At 43.8% G+C, this 20,909-nt stretch overlaps 1 protein-coding gene across 1 annotated transcript in view; it reads left to right on the top strand.

Moving 5' to 3' along the window:
- The first annotated feature begins 4,545 nt into the window (after positions 1-4,545).
- slc6a3 (solute carrier family 6 member 3) overlaps positions 4,546-20,909 on the top strand; it is a 23,579-nt gene continuing 7,215 nt past the window's right edge. Inside the window, exons 1-7 of the mRNA XM_063199734.1 lie at positions 4,546-4,626; positions 4,705-4,840; positions 7,932-8,063; positions 14,318-14,534; positions 15,365-15,503; positions 15,898-16,032; positions 17,882-17,985. Coding sequence (XP_063055804.1) covers positions 4,546-4,626; positions 4,705-4,840; positions 7,932-8,063; positions 14,318-14,534; positions 15,365-15,503; positions 15,898-16,032; positions 17,882-17,985 — 944 coding nt within the window. The remainder of the gene's footprint in view (positions 4,627-4,704; positions 4,841-7,931; positions 8,064-14,317; positions 14,535-15,364; positions 15,504-15,897; positions 16,033-17,881; positions 17,986-20,909) is intronic.

Genomic DNA, 20,909 nt, shown 5'->3' with positions numbered 1-20,909 from the left:
GGGGCCCCCTTTATGAAAAGTAGTAGGCCTATTTGTGAAGTTTGTGTCTTGTGGTGCACCCTAACTGACGGTCTAAGGAACAGTCCTCATGGCAACACTGTTGGGCAGGCTACACACTGTGCTCTCCACTGGAAGGACATGGAAAGCTTTAACACAGTGTTTCCCAACCTTTTTTTTTAATCTCGCGGACCCCCTAAGCCTCTTAGTTGTGCCATGAGTACCCCCTAATTCATGTTCTATATCACTTTCTTTGTCCTGATGTGACTGCTCCATAAATTTGTTATAATAATAACATGTTTCCAAGTACCCCCTGCAGTGTGCTCGCGTACCCCTAGTGGTACACGTACCCCTAGTTGGGAAACACTGCTTTAACAGCTCACACGGTTTGAGAACTAACTTCCAATGGCAACCAGGAGAAACAGCCAACTGGACCACATAAGAGGCAAGGCAAAGGAAAGGCTTAATATTCAGAGCAGATTTCATACACAGGTGCTTAAAAGTAGTGAATAAAAAGGCAAATGTTTATTTCCTCTTTTGATTAATAGTCAAAGTAGTGATAGCAAAGGTGGAACAATTGTACACAGGGTCCCAGGGAAAAACCATGATAGGGCTCCCCATACGGTCTGCCAAAGGCCTAATAGAGCCCCCAACACCAATATGGGCGGGTCCTGGGCCCAGGGACAAATGCCCTGCTCACCCCAACAGATTTGGACATCACAAATGTTGCACATAAAAAGAGCAAATCAATATAGGCCTACTACGTGCTCATTATGTGAAAAAATAAGAGTAGTGTAGTGTTGTATAGGCCTATGCATAATTGTTTATTACCACAAGAAGGACAATTACCTGCAATGCATTTTGGTTTCAAACAGAACATTAGTTCTGAATTACCTGATTACAAGATGAATTAGCTAAGTGTTACGGGTTCTTCTAAACATAAAATGACATGTGAGGGGCGCTGTGGAGCAGCGCGCCCTCAACGTGTGAGCTTGCATACCCATGGGGACCCAGATTCAAGTCTTGCCTGGGTGATTTCCAGACTCTTACCATGCTTTGCTCTTTCCTGCACATTTCCTGTGTCCTCTCACACACTTAAAGGAAAGACCTCCAAAATACTTCAATCAATCAATCAACCAATCAACCAATCAATAAAGCGTTCAGAGAGCACTCCTTCACCCTCTGGTGGACAGAAACACACACGCACAACCAACAAATTAACATACACACAACAAACAAATGTACACACAACAACACCACTTGCTCACATAACGTCCTTAGCAGAGGTATAAGATGGTCCGAATGAATCTCCATTTTCAAGAGACTAGAGTACGGAGCACAGGTGACACCTGGATCAGGCTGGGGGACCTTGAGAAGATGGATCCATTGGGATCATACCAGAAACCAGATCAGGGTGAAAGAGGAGTGAGGGCCACACACGGATGACGTGAGTACCGCTAGATAGTATTGGACATTTAGACACCTATTGAGTTGGCCTGATATGAGTAAGATTGGAATTGTGCGATGGATGGTGGTGTGGGGTGAGATGAATGGATTGTGTGTGTGTGTGTGTGTGTGTGTGTGTGTGTGTGTGTGTGTGTGTGTGTGTGTGTGTGTGTGTGTGTGTGTGTGTGTGTGTGTGTGTGTGTGTGTGTGTGTGTGTGTGTGTGTGTGTGTGTGTGTGTGTGTGTGTGTGTGTGTGTGTGTGTGTGTGGATATGTGTGTGGATATGTGTGTGCATGTGTGGATGTGTATTGGTGTATTTTGCAAATCTGTGTGTGCGTGCGTGCGTTTGTTTGTGTGTGTATGTGTTTGTGTGTGTGTGTGTGTGGGGGGGGGGGGTTGTGTGTGTGTGTGTGTGTGTGTGTGTGTGTGTGTGTGTGTGTGTGTGTGTGTGTGTGTGTGTGTGTGTGTGTGTGTGTGTGTGTGTGTGTGTGTGTGTGTGGATATGTGTGTGCATGCGTGCATGTGTATGTGTGTATTTTGAAAATCTCTGTGTGCGTGCGTGCGTGCGTTTGTGTGTGTATGTGTTTGTGTGTGTGTGTGTGTGGGGGGGGTGTGTGTGTGGGTGTGTGTGTGTGTGTGTGTGTGTGTGTGTGTGTGTGTGTGTGTGTGTGTGTGTGTGTGTGTGTGTGTGTGTGTGTGTGTGTGTGTGTGTGTGTGTCTTTGATGTAAGGGGGTGAACCTGGAGTCCCACCCCTCCGGTCACAGAGCCTGTGGGTCCTCCCTTCTCGTCGCATGAGCCTTCAGACAGTGAGCACACACACACACACACACACACACACACACACACACACACACACACACACACACACACACACACACACACACACACACACACACACACACACACACACACACACACAGAAAGATTCTCTCTCTCTCTCTCTCTCTCTCTCTCTCTCTCTCTCTCTCTCTCTCTCTCTGTCTCAAACACACACACACACACACACACACACACACACACACACACACACACACACACACACACACACACACACACACACACACACACACACACACACACACACACACACACACACACCTCCTTCTCGTCTGTCCCCTCCTCTCCCAGGATCTGTTAGATATCTACCTCTCTCATCCTTCATCCACAGTAGGACTCTCCTCCTCCCCTCTCCCCTCCTCCTCCTGCTCTCCTCTCCCCTCCTCCCTCACTCCCCTACTCCTTGGGATCCCTCTCTCTGTCTTTCTCTCTGTCTCTCTCTCTGTGTCTCTCCATCTCTCTCTCTGTCTCTCTCTCTCTCTCTCTCTGGTCCTACTCTTCAGTCAACCAGACCGCCTGGTCAGATCCCAGCATTCGGTTGTAACTTGTGCGCTCTCCTGTGGACCTCCGTCCGGTTCTGCGACCTGACCCAGTGGTGATAGACATGCCCAGTGGAACTGCCCATCAGTGCACACAGGACTCACACAGGTGGAAGTAACAGCAGAGCCTGGGGAAGACTCACTGCCGTCACCAAGGTGAGAGAAACTAATCGTGAATAGATGGGAGATGGGAGAAAATATCATATAGGTGATTATAAATATAGTCTTTGGGAGATCATAAATAACTGTTACTTAATGTTTTTAATGATGCATCAACAGCTGTGTACACTCCATAAAAATATAAGGTCAAGTGAGCCAATTTGAAAAAGAATGTGGATTTTTTTTCTTGTCCAAATATATCTTTTTGACAAATTGTGCATTTATATGTATGTATGATGTTACAGTATGTACATGTATGGAGGGAAGTAGGCGTTTATAAACATTTGTTCTGACATACAAAATGTGCGTCTGAGTAAAGCTGAAAGACAGTCGCCATCTTACTCAGACTGAGCCCTACGCACAACACACACGAGAAAAGATGATTATTCTTTTCAGGCGATTCAGAAAAAAAATCATAGCTTTTTAAAATTTGTTTTGTAGACAAAAGACTTTGTCTATTCCTAAAGGAAACATCCCATATAAATGCGGTAACAAGACATACAAACTATAGGAATAGAAAACACACATTTGCATATATGAAAAATCTAGCTACATGCTGTATGTCAGTTTAACATGACCACATAAATAACCATGTAGGCATCAGAGTAAAAAAAAAGATATCAAGTGTGAAACAGCTTTTCTCGGTTACGATTTGTAGATGAAACATTTGTTTCCCTCAGTGCGTTGTAAGTGATCGTGTTCAGAAGGGCTATACTGACAGGTTTGGACAGGAGAAAACACACATTGATGCAATAATAAGGGTCATTATTTAAAACGCTTGCACTCCAAGACAAACACACACACGCGCACACACACGCGTGCATTCACACACGCACGTGCACATACACACACACACACACACACACACACACACACACACACACACACACACACACACACACACACACACACACACACACACACACACACACACACACACACACACACACACACACACACACACACACACACACACACGTGCATCTATGCAGACACGGTTGCTCTCCCTCTATCACTCTCTACCTCTTCTCCCTCTAGCCCCCTTTCTTCTGTCTCCCTCCCCTCACTCCTCACCCCACCATTTTCACGTTTACTGTTTCGACTTTTCTCTAAAATAATTATGTATTATTGATCATTATGCCATTTGTTTTCCTTGAAGGAGACTGAGCCTTACCCCTCCCATCAAACCTTCAAGCCCCCCCCACCTACCTCACACCACGGAGACACACACACACAAACTCAGTTACAGTCACACATGCACACAACTGCCCACTAACCCAAACACACACATAGACACTCTCCAACCCAGCCACAAACACACAAGCACACCCACAACCACACCACACCCACACCCACACCCACACCACACCCACACCCACAATCACACACACACTCACTCCCAGAGGGTCGTGCCCCCATCCCATGCCTAGAGGACGTCTCTGTGCCCTGATGTCCTCTGCTGTGACCCCAACCTCCAAGCCGCCAACCAGCGGGAGTGGAACCGCTACCGGCACTGGCACAGGAACCGGAACCGCCAGTAGCGCCGGTACCACCACGGCCCCCATCATGGGCCCTAAGGAACTAGAACTCATCCTGGTTAAGGAGCAGAATGGGGTGCAGTTCACCACCTCCGCGGTGGTGGCCAGTCCGACACAGCACACGGCCACGCACACCACCGCTGCCGCCGCCACGCACAACACACACAACGCGCACGCCACCGCCCTGTCACAGACGCCACCCTCGGGCGAGGAGCGCGAGACCTGGGGGAAGAAGATCGACTTCCTGCTGTCGGTCATCGGGTTTGCCGTGGACCTGGCCAACGTGTGGAGGTTCCCCTATCTCTGCTACAAGAACGGAGGAGGTGAGAGAGAGAGAGGGAGAGAGAGAGAGAGCGAAAGAGAGAGAGAGACAGACAGACACAGAGTCAGATAAAACAGAGAAAACAGAGAAAATGGAGAAATAGAGACGGAGGAGGGAAAGGAGGATGGATAGGGTGGAGAAATGACAGAGGGAGGGCTAGGGGGAGGGCTAGAGAGAGATGGAGTGAGAGATGGAGTGAGAAAGGGAGAGAGTGATAGAGCTAGAGATAAAACTTTGGTTTGGACCTTTCCCCTTTACTCTGCTTCCAGAGAGGGAGGGGGACTTGAATTTTATTTTGACAGAAAGGTAGAGATACAGGTTATGGAGAGAGGGAATGGAAGAAAAGGACGAACTTGCTACAGGAAAATATATAGATACTGTATATACTGAGGAATACATTATTTCTTATCATAAAACATGTACTAGCTTGTTTCTGAAAGAAATTCTTTTCAAATAACTCACTGGCATACACATGCTTTGTTTGCATAAATACATTTTGAGTTAATATGACATTTGGTATTTGACATTTAACAGGCAAACAGGTACACTGCATGGCAGTCAGATAAAATGTTGGAAAAAACTGAAGTTACCATCAGGCAGATAGATTGGCTGATAGATAGACAGACTGACCACAAAAGGAGAGATATAGGGCTCATTCTACGATTCGGCTGCACTTTTAAGTCCATGGATTTTATTTGCCAATTCCACTAACTATTAACTGCATCCAGTGATGTTTTGGACATTAGCACACATTTATCTTTCATATAATACAGAAAGTGAAGACATGGCATTATTTCCCTCAGCAAGAATGAATATTTAATACTGGTTTTGGGCATTTTCATGGCGTCCTGCTTTCCAAATCTCAGATTCAGTCTTCATATTAGCATGTAAAGAAACTTGTTTTGCCCAAGACGATTGCAAATATTGATTCACAGTAATCATCACAATATGACAAAACTGTCAGAAAGACCATTGTGCTTTGCATTATACCTGAAATTTACCATTTTGTGTGTGTCCACGAAAACTATGTTAACCGTGTCACGGTCTGAAACCCCCTCCGTAAATCAGTAATGGTTTGGTCTTAGGCCATACGAATAACATCACGTGATGTCATAACCTCTTTGGCAGGATATGGGAAGACTTTTTGGTTAGTTTTGAGCTCCATCCTTCCATAATTTAATCTATTCTTTTTCATGTTCTCATAGCGGGAAAATTGGCTGTCAACTGTGTTATCAACATATTCATAAGAATATGAATTAGAAATCACATGTAGAAAACACAGATAAGCATACAAATACATGAATTGATTAAGGTGTTGTGGTGGAACTTCTGAGGTCCTCAGTTAGCACAACACCATAAAAATGGCTGAAATGTCAAGCCGTGTTACCGTCAATGGTGTTACGCATCAGCTATGACAGTTGAGGAGGAGTATGTTTTTGCCAATTTATCTCCATATTGACAGACAAACAAACAAAATAATTTGTGTTCTAGGAAGATGGGTTTGTCTGCTCTGTTTTCTCTCCTAAAAAAGTGCCGCCTTGTTCCCTTGCACTGTTGACCGTAACACAGTTGAGAAACACGGTTGACTGTTTTGAAAATGTTTTTGTGTTATTGATCCCTTATGTGTTGGAAAAATCCTATGAACAGACACTAGGGATTATCTCTGGAGAGGGAAGTCTTGTGTAAGGAGGGTGACTAAATTCAAATCAGACGTTACAGGCAGGGCCGGAGCTATAGGGAGGGCGAGCAGGGCATTTGCCCCTGGGCCTAGGGCACTATTGCATTGGTGGTGGGGGCCCAATTGGGACCTTGTCAGGTCATATAGGGGGCCAGATAAGTGTTTTGCCCTCGGGCCCTGTGTACAATTGTTCCGCCACTGGTTACAGGGATTTATAATGAAAAATGTCTCAGTCTGTATCACAGTGAATCATAAAATCCTACTTATGAAGCTCAACAATCACATTTTGTATATCAGTTGCACAGATAAATGACAACATTATTGCTAAGGGACATAAGCACTTTCAAACTTATGTTGTTTCAACTCTAGTATTTCTATATATGTTTGAAATGACATAGTATTTGTCCATAACAATGTTGACAATAATCAAGCAAATGTTTGCTTTCATTAGAGTATTTATCAAATGATTTAAGATTAAGCTTGGCAATTTGTTTGTTTGGAAACTTAAATATACACTATGGAAACATCTAGGTCATTTATTTGAAAAAAAAATACTGATAATTGACTTTTTGCGTTTGCCAAAAGCGCACTGGAAACATAGAATGACCCATAGGCCTACAATCTAGTACACCAGCTGACAGAGATAAGGGACGTTTTTTGGGGAGGGGTGCAAGTACTGGCTGCCTTAGTAGGCTACAGGATATGCATTATATCGGGGCACAATTGCCACATGCTTTTCTTCATGAAGCATTTGTAGATTATCATGTCAACGAGGACCACATTATATTGTGACAACAAATTTTCAAAGAAAACTTCCAAGGAACTTTCAAAAAGGAGCATTTTTTTATCCAGTAGGGTAAAGGGGCAGGGGCCTTAGCGTCACCTTACCTCTATCTGTGCATGCCTATGACAGAGATGCTAACAGAGGGGCAAACTGACTGACAAACAAACACACAAATAGACAAACAGAATCAGAAGCATCTGACATCTGGCATCTGCTATTCACAGCAGTGCTTATGATTTTCCCACCCTATCCAAGTTTTTGTCACCATCTGGCTGTGTTGTGTTGCTATATCCGACTGTGTTGTGTCGCTATCCGACTGTGTTGTTTCTCTGTCCAACTGTGTTGCTTCTCTCGCCAACTGTGCTTCATTGCTATCCGACTGTGTTGCGTCATTACCCGGCTGTGTGGTTTTGCTACCTGACTGTGTTGTTTTCGCTATCCAACTGTGTTGTGTTAATCCAACCATACTCTGTTGCTATGCGACTGTGCAGTGTAACTATCCAAACGCGCTGTGTTGCTATCTGACTGTGCCGTGTTGCTTTATGGATGAGGATTTTTGACTGTGTTACTGTATATGGTACATGTGTTAGAGGTGTGTCTGACGTGACTGTGTTGTGTTGGTATGCACAGGAGCGTTTCTAGTGCCCTACCTGTTCTTCATGGTGATCGCTGGGATGCCACTCTTCTACATGGAGTTGGCTCTGGGCCAGTACAACAGGCTGGGGGCCGCCGGCGTCTGGAAGATCTGCCCCATATTCAAAGGTGGGCACGCAATATATAAGTACACGCAGTGACGTACAAATACACAACAATACAAATACACACACACACACACACACACACACACACACACACACACACACACACACACACACACACACACACACACACACACACACACACACACACACACACACACACACACACGGGCTGAGGAGAATAATAGTTATTGACTCACATCAATTAAATAGTTAATTGATCAAAATAGTTATTGATACACATCAATCATATCTGGATTGACCCATACTATTGACTGTGTTCCTCTATGTACATGTATGCCTCCACTATCAGGTATACTGTATACACACTTAAATTGTACATTCTAAACATAAATGGGCTGCATTTAACTATTGAAATGTTGTTGTCTTTTTTGCGTATAGACGAAGAGACCGGGAACTGTATGTGGATGGATGTTATAATCACTTTTTTTCTGCAAACACAATATCTGAAATGTACCTTAATGTGCTAACAGCACATATTAGCTTAAAGCAAACATTCAGAGTTTACACTTTACAGGTAAAACTCGCAAAGATCACTTTTAATATCCTCTCGGCCATGAATCCGTTTAATAAATATACGTGTATTTTAGAATATCCACTGATGAAGACGACTGGAGGTGAGCTTCCTTCCTCTGAGTAGGAGAGAAAATGGAGGGTGACCTTCTGTTTTGACAGACAGCCATGGCTTTTAGCCCCATCACAAATGGCGGCGAGGAGGAAAATTGGGCTTTTAGGCCCAGAGGTGCCCCTCAAATGCCCACTTGTCACTCACTATGCCCTTAGGCAAAACGTATCATCACAACACAATGTGCCGTATAACTCTGTGTGTGTGTGTGTTTGTGTGTGTGTGTGTGTGTGTGTGTGTGTGTGTGTGTGTGTGTGTGTGTGTGTGTGTGTGTGTGTGTGTGTGTGTGTGTGTGTGTGTGTGTGTGTGTGTGTGTGCGCTTGTGTGCGTGCGTGTGTGTGTGTTTGTGTGTGTGTGTGTGTGCGTGTGCGTGTGCATGCGTCCGTGTGTGTGTGTGTGCATGCGTCCGTGTGTGTGTGTATTATGCGTTGTGTAGTGACTTTTCCTGCCATACCTGTGGCCTCCATTAGACACCAATGATCCTCATTAGTGGTCCTCTATTCTCACTCCATCTGCTGTACAGGGCTAACTGCCACAGTGCTGATCGCTGTTATCGCCCCCTAGTGACCAAACACTAAGTGATCCAATAATGGCACCAACTGACCCTCAGTAAGGTCATACCTTCAGACCTAATGAATTAAGAAAGAAGCACTTTGTAATTTCGTGTGTTCATGACAAAAAAGTTAACTCATTCTAAGAGCACAATTTAAGGTATAAAACGTCTTTCCTATGTAGTGAATGAGTGCCAGTTTTGGATATGGACCCAGTCAAATGCGAAGATGGCAAATTAATCCAGCCTTGTGTAAAGTGGAAGATGGTGGAAGAATAACAGCTTGAAATTCCATGCATTCCTCCTATACATGTGCTCTTTGTACCCTTCACAGAACATCTGAAAGCATGAAGAGTCCTGTTAATGAGAGGCGGAAAAGTTCAGTGAACTGGCTGAAAGATATAAAGCAAGACTTTCAAAAGTCAGGATGTTCACTTATTGTAACAGTAACGTGTGTTTCAGTGGTTCTCAGCCCATTTTGCTTAATTCTCTGTTTTGTGTCTAGAAACATCTGCCGCCATGTACTATTTAAAACAAAATGTAATGCTTGAAACATTTCCCCTATTCTGGGCTCTCGATCATGTCTTTCCTGAAAGGTAGTTAGTCCAAAGTTAGCCTTATTATTACTAACACTGTGCCAATTGTGCTGTTCTAAACAACAACAAATATGATTGATGTGATTGAAGTACATATTTGAAATAATAATTATAGATATTAGCACTGTTTTTTGAATGTGAACAGTCAAACGATTTATTTTATGTGATATAAACAATGTAAAAAATTTAACCTATAATATTAATGTAGATGGTTCAATTGACCATTCATTTTAGTCAATTAAAAGAGGAAATTGCTCTTGTAAACAGGGGAACCTAGACAAGTTATTGGAACACTTAACTTCTCAGGAAATATAAACTTTACCTAGCCAGTCAGTTTATCCTGTCTTGATTGTCACCTGGCCATTGCACTCCAGTGTATGAAATGGTCTATTTACCTACATCAAGAGCATAGCGTCACACAATTTACACTGACACGATAAAGCAATAGCTTGTCAATTCAAATCCTCTATTGTCTGTAAATGACAGGTCTGACGACAGACTGTCATGAGGAATAAGATCCACTCTTGGAGAAAGGACACATCATTCAGTTTGAAACAGTCTACTCTTTGCTTGGCTTTATCTTTAAGTTCTATGGAACTACCCATGACTATGTCCGATCAAATTAACTTCCTGTAACATGTAAACATGGAAGAAGTTTGTGTGTGTGTGTGTGTGTGTGTGTGTGTGTGTGTGTGTGTGTGTGTGTGTGTGTGTGTGTGTGTGTGTGTGTGTGTGTGTGTGTGTGTGTGTGTGTGTGTGTGTGTGTGTACTGTGTATGCTAGTGTTTTTGTACTGTAGTTATGTTGTATTTTGTCCACGTCCTGCTGCTAGCTCCATCAGCTAGAAACTCCATCATCTGTCTGTCAGTCAGGGGAGCTAAGAAGGAGAGAGAGAGGACAAGGGAACACGAGGGATGGAAGGATGGAGGGATGATGAGACGGCTACAGCATCTTAATCACAGGCTCTCCTTTCACTGGCCGCCTGTCATTGTCAGCCAATCACAGGCTTGCCTTTCACTGGGCGCCTGTCAATCGCGACCAATTACAGTCATTAGTGTTGATCAACATGTTAGCTCCCTTTGGGATCAGTGCCTGCGAGAGAACTTGGTGGTTGAAGGAGCTCACTTGGTGGAAAGCACTACAGCGCTTTCTAAGGTGAATATGCGTTCTGGTGTTTTTCTGCCTGTCTCTATGGTCACTTTGTTCTCTCTATTCATAGTTCAGTTTCTCGGAGACAATCTTCACAATATCACAATGGTGATATTTCAATTTTTTGAAAAGAGATTGAGAGATGGGAGAAGGGAGAGAGAAAAAGATGAAGCGACATCTTTTTCTCTCTCCCTCCTCCCATCTCTCAATCTCTTTTTGAAAAATTTGAAATATCACCCTCAAGTAACTTCAAATCAGTGCAATTTGAGGTGACTTAATTATGCATAGTATATGAAGTATACAGTATGCAAAATTGTATGAATATATCCTTGGAAGTCATTGCAAATGGAGACATTGCATGAAACCTACATTTTTCATTCTCACATGATCAACACTGTCGCTGTTCACAAAACTGTCAAACGTCGCTCTTCACAAAACTGTCTTAACACTGAAGTATTCAAAAAGGAAGAAAATGACAGTGCTGTGTTGGGCCAATTGTTGAAGAAAACACAGGTGCACTTCTACCAAAAACATGGAACCTATTCTTTGGGCCTTCACATTTGGCGTATCTGTGAAACTATAGCCTAGAAATCTAGACGCCCCTAGCGACCGCAAATTGAATTTGCTCCCGGGGGCAGTCTAGCGGACCCCAGTCGTTTTGCGAGGCTGAAAGTTATCCGATGACAGGGCCAATCAAATCGCGAGGGGGGCCGGGCTACCTAGTAAACAGGAAACTTTCTAAGAAGAAGCATGGTGTCCGTCCGTGCCACGTACAGCACGAAAGTGTTTACTTAATTTAACTTAACTTAATTTTGATCATTCGATGTTTTAAACTAGCTCGGTAAGCTAAGTTGAGCATTTTACAGAACCAGATAGTCACACGCTATTATCAGACCACTACTGTAGGTGTAGAATGAAATTGCTGCCCCAATTTCTAATAAGACACATGCCATTAAAAACGAGATATTTGGGAGCTTTGAAAGTCTTTGAGTAGCTTACTAAATAGATGGGAATGACACCTAGTCTACCAAGCTAGTGGCTAGCTAACCTGTCGTCAACAACACAGAGCTAGGTAGGCTATCCAGGTTAGGGTTAGGGTTAGAAACAAAAAACTAGGGTTAGAAACAAAAAACTAACATCAAAAAGATAACTAGCTCCGTTATATGGCGGTGGGATCGACAGTCTGGCTAGTGGGAGCGAGCTGACCGGGGAGCGTCCTGCGTTGGGAGCGACAATCAGGGAAAGTTATGGGTATACAGCTAGCTAGCTAACACCGAACATGCCATGTTGACAACAATCATAAATATAACCATTTAACAAGCCCCAAATTGCTCGACATTTCGCTGATTGATCAAGGAGGGCCATGTGGTTGAAAACGAGGCATTTTTGAACTGTATAAGTGAAAACACGATTTATTAGGAAACTTGTTTGTGGCTGTGGTCATCACACGCATTCACTGCTACGACGGCTGGAAGTTGCCGCTTCACCTACAAAGAGGCCCTCGCTAGTGGCTAGCTAACCTGTCGTCAATAACAGAGCTAGGTATCCAGCCTTGTATTATATGCCTGCCCTAAATTCTAATAAGATCCATGTCATTAAAAACGAGACATTTGGGAGCTTTGAAAGTCTGTAAGTCGCTTACTAAATAGATGGGAATGACACCTAGTCTACTGAGCTAGCGGCTAGCCATGTATTAGTTATGGGTATACAGCTAGCTAGCTAACACCGAACATGCCATGTTGACAACAATCATAAATATAACCATTTAACGAGCCCCAAATTGCTCGACATTTCGCTGATTGATCAAGGAGGGCCATGTGGTTGAAAACGATGCATTTTTGAACTGTATAAGTGAAAACACGATTTATTAGGAAACTTGTTTGTGGCTGTGGTCATCACACGCATTCACTGCTACGACGGCTCGAAGTTGCCGCTTCACCTACAAAGGGGCGTGTCGCGTGCACGTTGTGAAAGACAGCTGTGACGTTACACAGAAGTGTGTGGGGATTGGTTGTTCCACCATCCTATTGCGTGACGTTGAGTGCTGAAGCAACCGTTTATCCCGCCCACACTGCCGCCCAGCCCTCCTAGACCCTGGTACAGCTTTTTGCTGTACGGGTCTGGCTGCGCTAGGCTAGTGAAACTATGGACTAAGTAACTGTGAACTGTGAAGTATCTTGGCTTTAACTTTTTAATATTTTCATAAAGGTTTATCCAACCTCCGTAGCTATGTGCGCAGTGAACCACTTGATCTGATTAGGGAACAGAATCTTAAAATTCATCTTTTAAACACTCAAATCAACATGGCTACACCGCCGGTGACTGTTTCGTGGCCAGTGTCATCTCTCGGTTGGGTGTAGGTCTTTACTCAAAGCAATGGCAATCGGTGCCTTATGTTTCCTGCCCTAGACTGATGTTTAAATGATCATTGCTCAAGTTAATTTGGATAACAGCTCGTGTAAAATGAATAAACAAACAGATGTGTCATCTGAGCCAGGGATTTTCTCTTTTCAGGCTAATGTGAAGTTGGAAATTGTAGGATGTTTCCTTTGGATGTTTCCATTCATCTATGTATAATCATATTTGACTTGTTACCAATAGACCTACAAATGCACTTTTTGCATGAAGCAATTCAGTCCTGACTCAATGTTAATTACTGTTTTAAAGACCTTTGACCCGAGTTGACCAGAGTAAAGGTGAAGACATTATTGAGCTATTTTAGCTATATTGATCATGATTTTTTGGGGGTATGTGCACATATACGTATATGCATGTAATAGTCGTAGTAGCAGTAGTAGTAGTCTTCAAAACATGAGTATGTGGATATTGCATCTGATCTGGAACGTGGATAGTGCATCTGGTCTGGTTTTTTTTTGCCTTGAGATAAGATCAACTGTGTTTAGTTAGCGTACACATGGAATAAGACAGTTGATGTTACTCTGACTACTGATGCTATCCACCCACACACACAAAACACATTCATGGGCTTCTCCACACACACACACACACACACACACACACACACACACACACACACACACACACACACACACACACACACACACACACACACACACACACACACACACACACACACACAGAGACATCCAACATCCGACACCAGTTCTCCAGCTGTACACAGCAAGCGACCATGGGAACCAGACAGGGAGGGAGAGAGGAGAAGAAAAAAGAGAGAGAGAGAGAGAGAGAGAGAGAGAGAGAGAGAGAGAGAGAGAGGGAGAGAGAGAGAGAGAGAGAGAGAGAGAGAAAGTACATACACACAACAAACACACTAAATGCGCAATGGTTCTTCTCCAGGTGTGGGCTTCACTGTCATCCTGATCTCTCTGTACGTGGGCTTCTACTACAACGTGATCATCTCCTGGGCTCTCTTCTACCTCTTCTCCTCGTTCACGGGCGACCTGCCCTGGGTCAACTGCAACAACCCCTGGAACAGCCCCAACTGCTCCGACATGTGGGCCAACAACACGCTCAACGACAGCCAGAAGACCACGCCAGCCGCTGAGTATTTTGAGTGAGCATCAGCGAAATGTGCACTGTCTCGTGTATTCAAGCACTGTCTCATAAATGTGGGCATGTACACAGGGCCGGATTAACACACAGGCTAGATATGGCTGAAGCTTAGGGCTCCACCTGCCAGGGGCCCCCGATTGGCCAAAAGTCAAAAATTGTGGAATTGTGAGATATGATTTTGAAAAACTATTATCAATACCCCTGTTCATAGTTGGCAGAAATATCCTGAATTCCTAGCTCGTAATTATGACACTGCCTATGTAATTTTTGATAAGAAATTTGCCTTCTGGGGGGGCCCACGGCAACCTGTAGCCTAGGGGCTCCAGGCCATCTTACAGCCCTGCATGTAGGCTACATTGTACATGCACAAATTCACAACTACAATGCACACAACCTTATATATATTTTTTATAACTTTGACTCTTTCAAAGCTGATAAGGCAAATACAATTGCAAAAACTGTGTTTAAACCAAAATTTACAAGGATGTTTGAATTATATACAGTGCAGTTTGTATTAGCCTATTATTTAAGTTCTTTAGTAGTTATCAATTAAATGTGGTATAACGATATGAATTCCCATATAGGCTATTTCCATAAATGACCCAGTTATTTCCGAAGAGTTGCTGTTTATCGTATTATACTGATACTAAGTAACTGTAGCTACCTACTATGTGTGTGTGTGCATGTGTCATTACGTGCATGTGTGGTGTGTGTGTGTGTGCGTGCGTGCGTGCGTGCGTGCGTGTGCATGTATGCTTGCGTACGTGCGCGTGTGTGTATGCGTGTTTGCGCGTGTGTATGCATGTGTGTGTGTGTGTGTGATCCACACAGGCGTGGTGTGTTACACCTGCAGGAGAGTGGGGGTATCGAGAACCTGGGCAGGCCACGATGGCAACTGACCTCCTGTTTGGCTGTGGTCATCGTCATCCTCTACTTCAGCCTCTGGAAGGGGGTCAAGACCTCTGGGAAGGTCTGGAACTCTTTCTGTGTCTGACTGTTTGCCTCCTGTCTGTCTGTCTGTCTGCTTGTCTGTCTGTCTGTCTTTATATCTCTCTCAATCTTTCCCGTGTTCCCGCTGTCTCTCGCTTCTGTTGATTCACACAAAGTATTTTTTCAATTCACATGTTTAATTTTAAAATATCCGGCCACTCCCTGTAAGAAGCTGTCCACATTGTCTTGTCATAACAGAATATGTGTGTGTGTGTGTGTGTGTGTGTGTGTGTGTGTGTGTGTGTGTGTGTGTGTGTGTGTGTGTGTGCGTGTGCGTGCGTGCGTGCGTGTGTGTGTGTACTGTATGCGTGTCTGTATGCGTCCATGTGTGTGTGTGTGTGTGTGTGTGTGTGTGTGTGTGTGTGTGTGTGTAGGTGGTGTGGATCACTGCCACGATGCCCTATGTGGTCCTGACCGTGCTCCTCATCAGGGGAGTCACCCTCCCTGGAGCCAGTGCCGGCATTAAAGCTTACCTCAGCGTCGACTTCTACAAGCTACTCAAGCCCCAGGTACACACAAGCACAAGCACAAGCACACACAAACGCATGCACTCATACACGCATGCACGCATGCATGCAGGCCACACACACACACAAATGGACACACAGACAGACAGACAAACAGTCAGACAGATCAGACACACACACACACACACACACACACACACACACACACACACACACACACACACACACACACACACACAGGGGCGGGACAGAGGGGTTGGTAATACTTAGATAGAGTAACCCTTAACCCTTTAGATCCCATAGCTGCCGTCGATGGCCGTAATCATTCTCCCATAGCTGACGCAGACAGACGGAGTATTTTCATAGCTGCATGAACAGATGCATTCACCCGTTTTTTTATTTATTTATTTATTTATTTATTTATTTTTACAGCTTTCAAACACTTTAGATCAATTCAGACCCTCTCCACTCTTTTTAACTCCACTCTCTTCCACTCATTCTCCTTATTTTCACTATAAAACCTTTATGTTTGTATTATTTTATTTTTTAGATATTTTAGGTTTTAATATGAGATGCACTCCTTTACCCCGCTCGGCAGTCTGAGTCAATCCAAATGATGCCTGTCCGAGATTGGACGGCTACAGAAACAATCCCTGTTTTTATACAACCGATATACACTAAAGTAATCAACTAATCAACCTTTGTGACCCTTTTGGATGTACCATCACGGTCAAAAGTTGTTGTTTATGATTATGATTATTTATTTTGGATCATTTCGTTTCACTATGAGGTGGAGTTTCATGCAGTGTCGTGGGTGCTGCTGAATCATCGGACAGACAGTCCCAGATAGCGAACACAAGTGGTCAGCAGACAGAATCAAATAGTGACATTGAGAAAAGAAAAACAGGGAAGCAATGGGGAACTAGCAAGGCAGTGATGGAGAGACACTGGCACAGACTGAAAGGATAGAGAGAGGGATAGAGAAAGGGAGAGCTATTTAGCACCTGAGGATCTATTGTGTGGAGTGAGGAGTGGAGTGTTGAGGGGAGGGGAGGCTCACGGCAGGAGGCTGATAGCACTTTAGCGTTCCTGTTGTTGGCTGTGTCCATCACTTTCTTGGTGTGTGTGTGTGTGTCTGTGTGTGTGTGTGTGTGTGTGTGTGTGTGTGTGTGTGTGTGTGTGTGTTTGTGTGTGTGTGTGTGTGTGTGTGTGTGTGTGTGTGTGTGTGTGTGTGTGTGTGTGTGTGTGTGTGTGTGTGTGTGTGTGTGTGTGTGTGTGAAATGAAAGAATGAAAATGTTGGGATAAGGATTGATGTCTGTGTATTATAAACACAGACAAATTACGCATGAGTGTCTGCCTTAACGTTTCCTAGCCTAGTTCATGCGATTAACCTACAATCTCATCAACGCTGTCACGCCTAACGCAAGGAAAATGGCCTCTCGATATCGCAGGCACGAGACGACGAGGTAAAGCAATGATATGATCCCAGCCTTGTGAACATAATCAGGCGAATAATCTGGCCCTCGCTCGCCGCTAATCGCAAACATGACCACCAAACTCAAAAGACAGTCGCAGAATTAGATTAGACACATCCATGCGACGGCAATTACCAAAATTACCCTGCATTCAGCCCCGGCTTTCATCTTTTCCGTTGAATGAGTGTCCTGCAATTATCTCTAATAGCACCTTCTCCGCACTCTCTGCGCGCCGCTTTGGCTCTGCACCGCGCGGTGCTGCTGCTCTGCCTCTCTCTCTCTATCTTTCTCTCTCTCTCTCTCTCTCTATCTTTCTCTCTCTCTCTCTCTCCCCCTCTCTCTCTCTCTCTCTCTCTCTCTCTCTCTCTCTCTCTCTCTTTCTCCCTCCCTCTATGTGTCTCTTTTGTGCCCGCAGGTCTGGATCGAGGCAGCCACTCAGATCTGCTTCTCTTTGGGAGTCGGGTTTGGTGTGCTAATTGCCTTCTCCAGCTACAACAAATTCAGCAACAACTGCTACAGGTTAGTAAGGCCTGTGTCAATAACGATAACAATAAGTAGCAACAATGGGAAAAGGTTGGCGATAAATGCTAAAGGGTGATACAGAAAGGGTTAGCAACAAACTTAGACTTGTTAGGAAAAAAAAGAAATAAAAATCTGTTACTTGTCAGTAGCCAAAACCTCTTTAAGCTAGTGCAGTCTCCTTAACCATCTTGGTTTGTGGCAACAAATGCAGGAAGTTATGATCAGAATGGCATAGCCCATTAAGAACAATTGCTAAATCAGTGATTCTCAAAGTGTGGTCCAGGTCTACTATTCCAAGACAAGTTAGCAGTAGGCTATTTTGTAACATAATTATAAAGCTGAACATAACAGAAGTCTTATCACCAAAATAAGACAGGGTTGCAATGTGAATAAAAAGTAAATGATCTGCATTTAAATTAGCAGTGTCAAGTTAGCACCCGTCAACTGTCAATTCAGTGGTCCCTGAACATTTTTTGGGGCACAAAGTGGTCCTCGGTCTGAAAAAGTTTGAGAAACACTGTGCTAAATGTTAGTAGCACAAATGCCACATATTAAAGATGAGATCCATCTCATGTCATTAAGGCATCAATAAAGGGAGAACATTAATCAACAATTGTAACAATGCTTCATTCGGAGATATTATAATAATAATTTATGATTTCAAATTATTCAAAATCTTAATTAATAATTTAATTGTTTGCATAACTTGTATCAGCTTGATTGTCATGGGTCATGGGCAGGGCTTGAAAACGAAATAATTTTTCAATCGTTCCGTTCCGAACGGTTCAGACAGGCCTTTGTTTAACATCTTCGTTCTTGAATTCGTTCCGCCACCAAAATATCGTTCCTGAACCGGTTTCGGAACGAAAAATATCGTTCGTTCTTATCGTTCGGGCCGTGTTTTTCGGGCCTGTCCAGTAGCGGTGGGTGGACATTTTGATTGGGGAAGCACAATACAGATTAGCCAGAAGCGCAGGTGACGTCAGCATAATAAGAGGTGTCGATAGGCATGGATTTCAGTTCTTGCCTAGCTCTATTTAATAGGCCATGATGAGGTTTGCAGCAAGTGAAACGTGTAAGTAAAAGGGACACAAGCTTGCTCCACAAAAAAAATCCCAAACTGGTTTGAGATGTGCACGATGCAAGAGGTCACTAGAGAAGGGACAGGTTGCATAGTCTAAAACCTCGGATATGCGCTCAGATATCGGCTATCAACCATTCCAGTGCAAGTCCATCACCACAAAACCGGAGACCTTTTGTAGCCTAACAGACAAGCGTCACAAACTAGTAAGAGTTTCCCGTAGGCCTAGTCCAGATCCCCATCAGCCTAGCCCTCTGCACGAAAGAAGAGAATAATAACTTAAACAACAACAAATGCGCTGTCTTTCTCGACCCTGCTTGTTGTCACACGCGCCCTGTGATGACAGCCAGGAAATATTGCGTAATACTGAGGAAACCATCAAAGCATTGAGTGGGCCTCGGCTGCTAGCGCCAGTCCATCTGCCACGAATGACTTTATCCCGCAATGACCACAACAACAGCCAATAAGACGTCCTTGATTACAGCACATTAAACACCTCTCTCACCTCTCTTTTCTACAAACAACAGTGGGCTACGCTGCGCACAACAAAAGCACCATCGGTAACTTTACGACAACATAATTTGCCATCACCGCATTGAACATTGAGGCACTCGGCGGTGCTATAACAAGTAGTAAGCTAAACATGACTTACCCACCAGTTGCCTCTCGAGAGCACTCTCCGAATTAGGTCCATCAAATCATCAAATCGCCTATCCAATTCCTTTGCAAATCATAGATTGTATGGTCCAAATACTGTCCCTGTAGGAATCCCAACACCGATCTCAAGACATGTTCTCTTTTGCTCTCCATGGTGTCAATATAAAATTCTGTACAGTCCGTGAATGAGACTGAAGAACAGCGCGGGTAAAGTCTCATCTCTCTTACAAAATACTTAGGCCTATTTGATATTGGTGGTCAACATCTTTAGGGCGGGTTTATTAGAGCCACCTTCCAATCACTACGAGAAAGCCAGGAGAAGCACATCCGTCTAAAATTTACCCAGGAAGTTTTTCCATACAACGCACAGCATTACAGACGCACTCTGATTGGCCAATGCTCCTCAATGTTTCATCAATCGGCGGCAAGAGCTCAGGTGAAGCAACATGCTGTTGCTGTATGCATGCTTCCCCTCATACACGTCAGTAGCCGAACTAAAAGACTGCTCGTCGCCATGGTTACTCCTCAAACAAAATCGTGCACTCGTGGGGGAATGTGGTAGAAATCATAGCCTAGATGTTAAAATAACTGCAATTTTAACCCGCAACCGGTTGAAATTAAATGTAGCATTCATGAAAATACAGTATATAGAATTTTGACAATATTGATCAGTATATATGGTTCGTTTTTGAGCTGAGTTCCAGTAGGCTGTGCTTCCCCTAGCTTCCAATAGGAGTCGCCACTGGGCCTGTCAAGTCTATTTTTATGGACTATACCTTATGCCTAGAATAGGCGTATCCATTAGTATTTGCCCTTGATTTACACCGTAGCTACTCTATCCCCAAAAACAATAGCCTAAATCACAGGCGGCATCCAAAAGCATTCAGATGGGCTATCCCTCCCACATATAGCCTACAGACTTACTGTAGCCTATGAATAATTTATTATCAAAAACATTTCTGGATACGTGCTTAACTCCTTACCTGGCTGTACGTTTTATCCATATGGAGATCTTGCACTATAATTCCAAACACTGCATGGTGTAGATAGTGTAGCTTGTCTGTTGCTGACAAATATCTCCAATTTCCTGTTTAATTCTACAACGCAAACACTTTAATGTATGGTTCAGGGTATGCTTTTGTGAAATTTTATAAAATATACAGAGATCGAAATAAACTGTTAT

Source organism: Engraulis encrasicolus, chromosome 5, assembly GCF_034702125.1.
Source record: "Engraulis encrasicolus isolate BLACKSEA-1 chromosome 5, IST_EnEncr_1.0, whole genome shotgun sequence".
In the NCBI taxonomy this organism is placed as follows: domain Eukaryota; kingdom Metazoa; phylum Chordata; class Actinopteri; order Clupeiformes; family Engraulidae; genus Engraulis; species Engraulis encrasicolus.
This window is presented reverse-complemented; position numbering and strand designations above follow the sequence as displayed.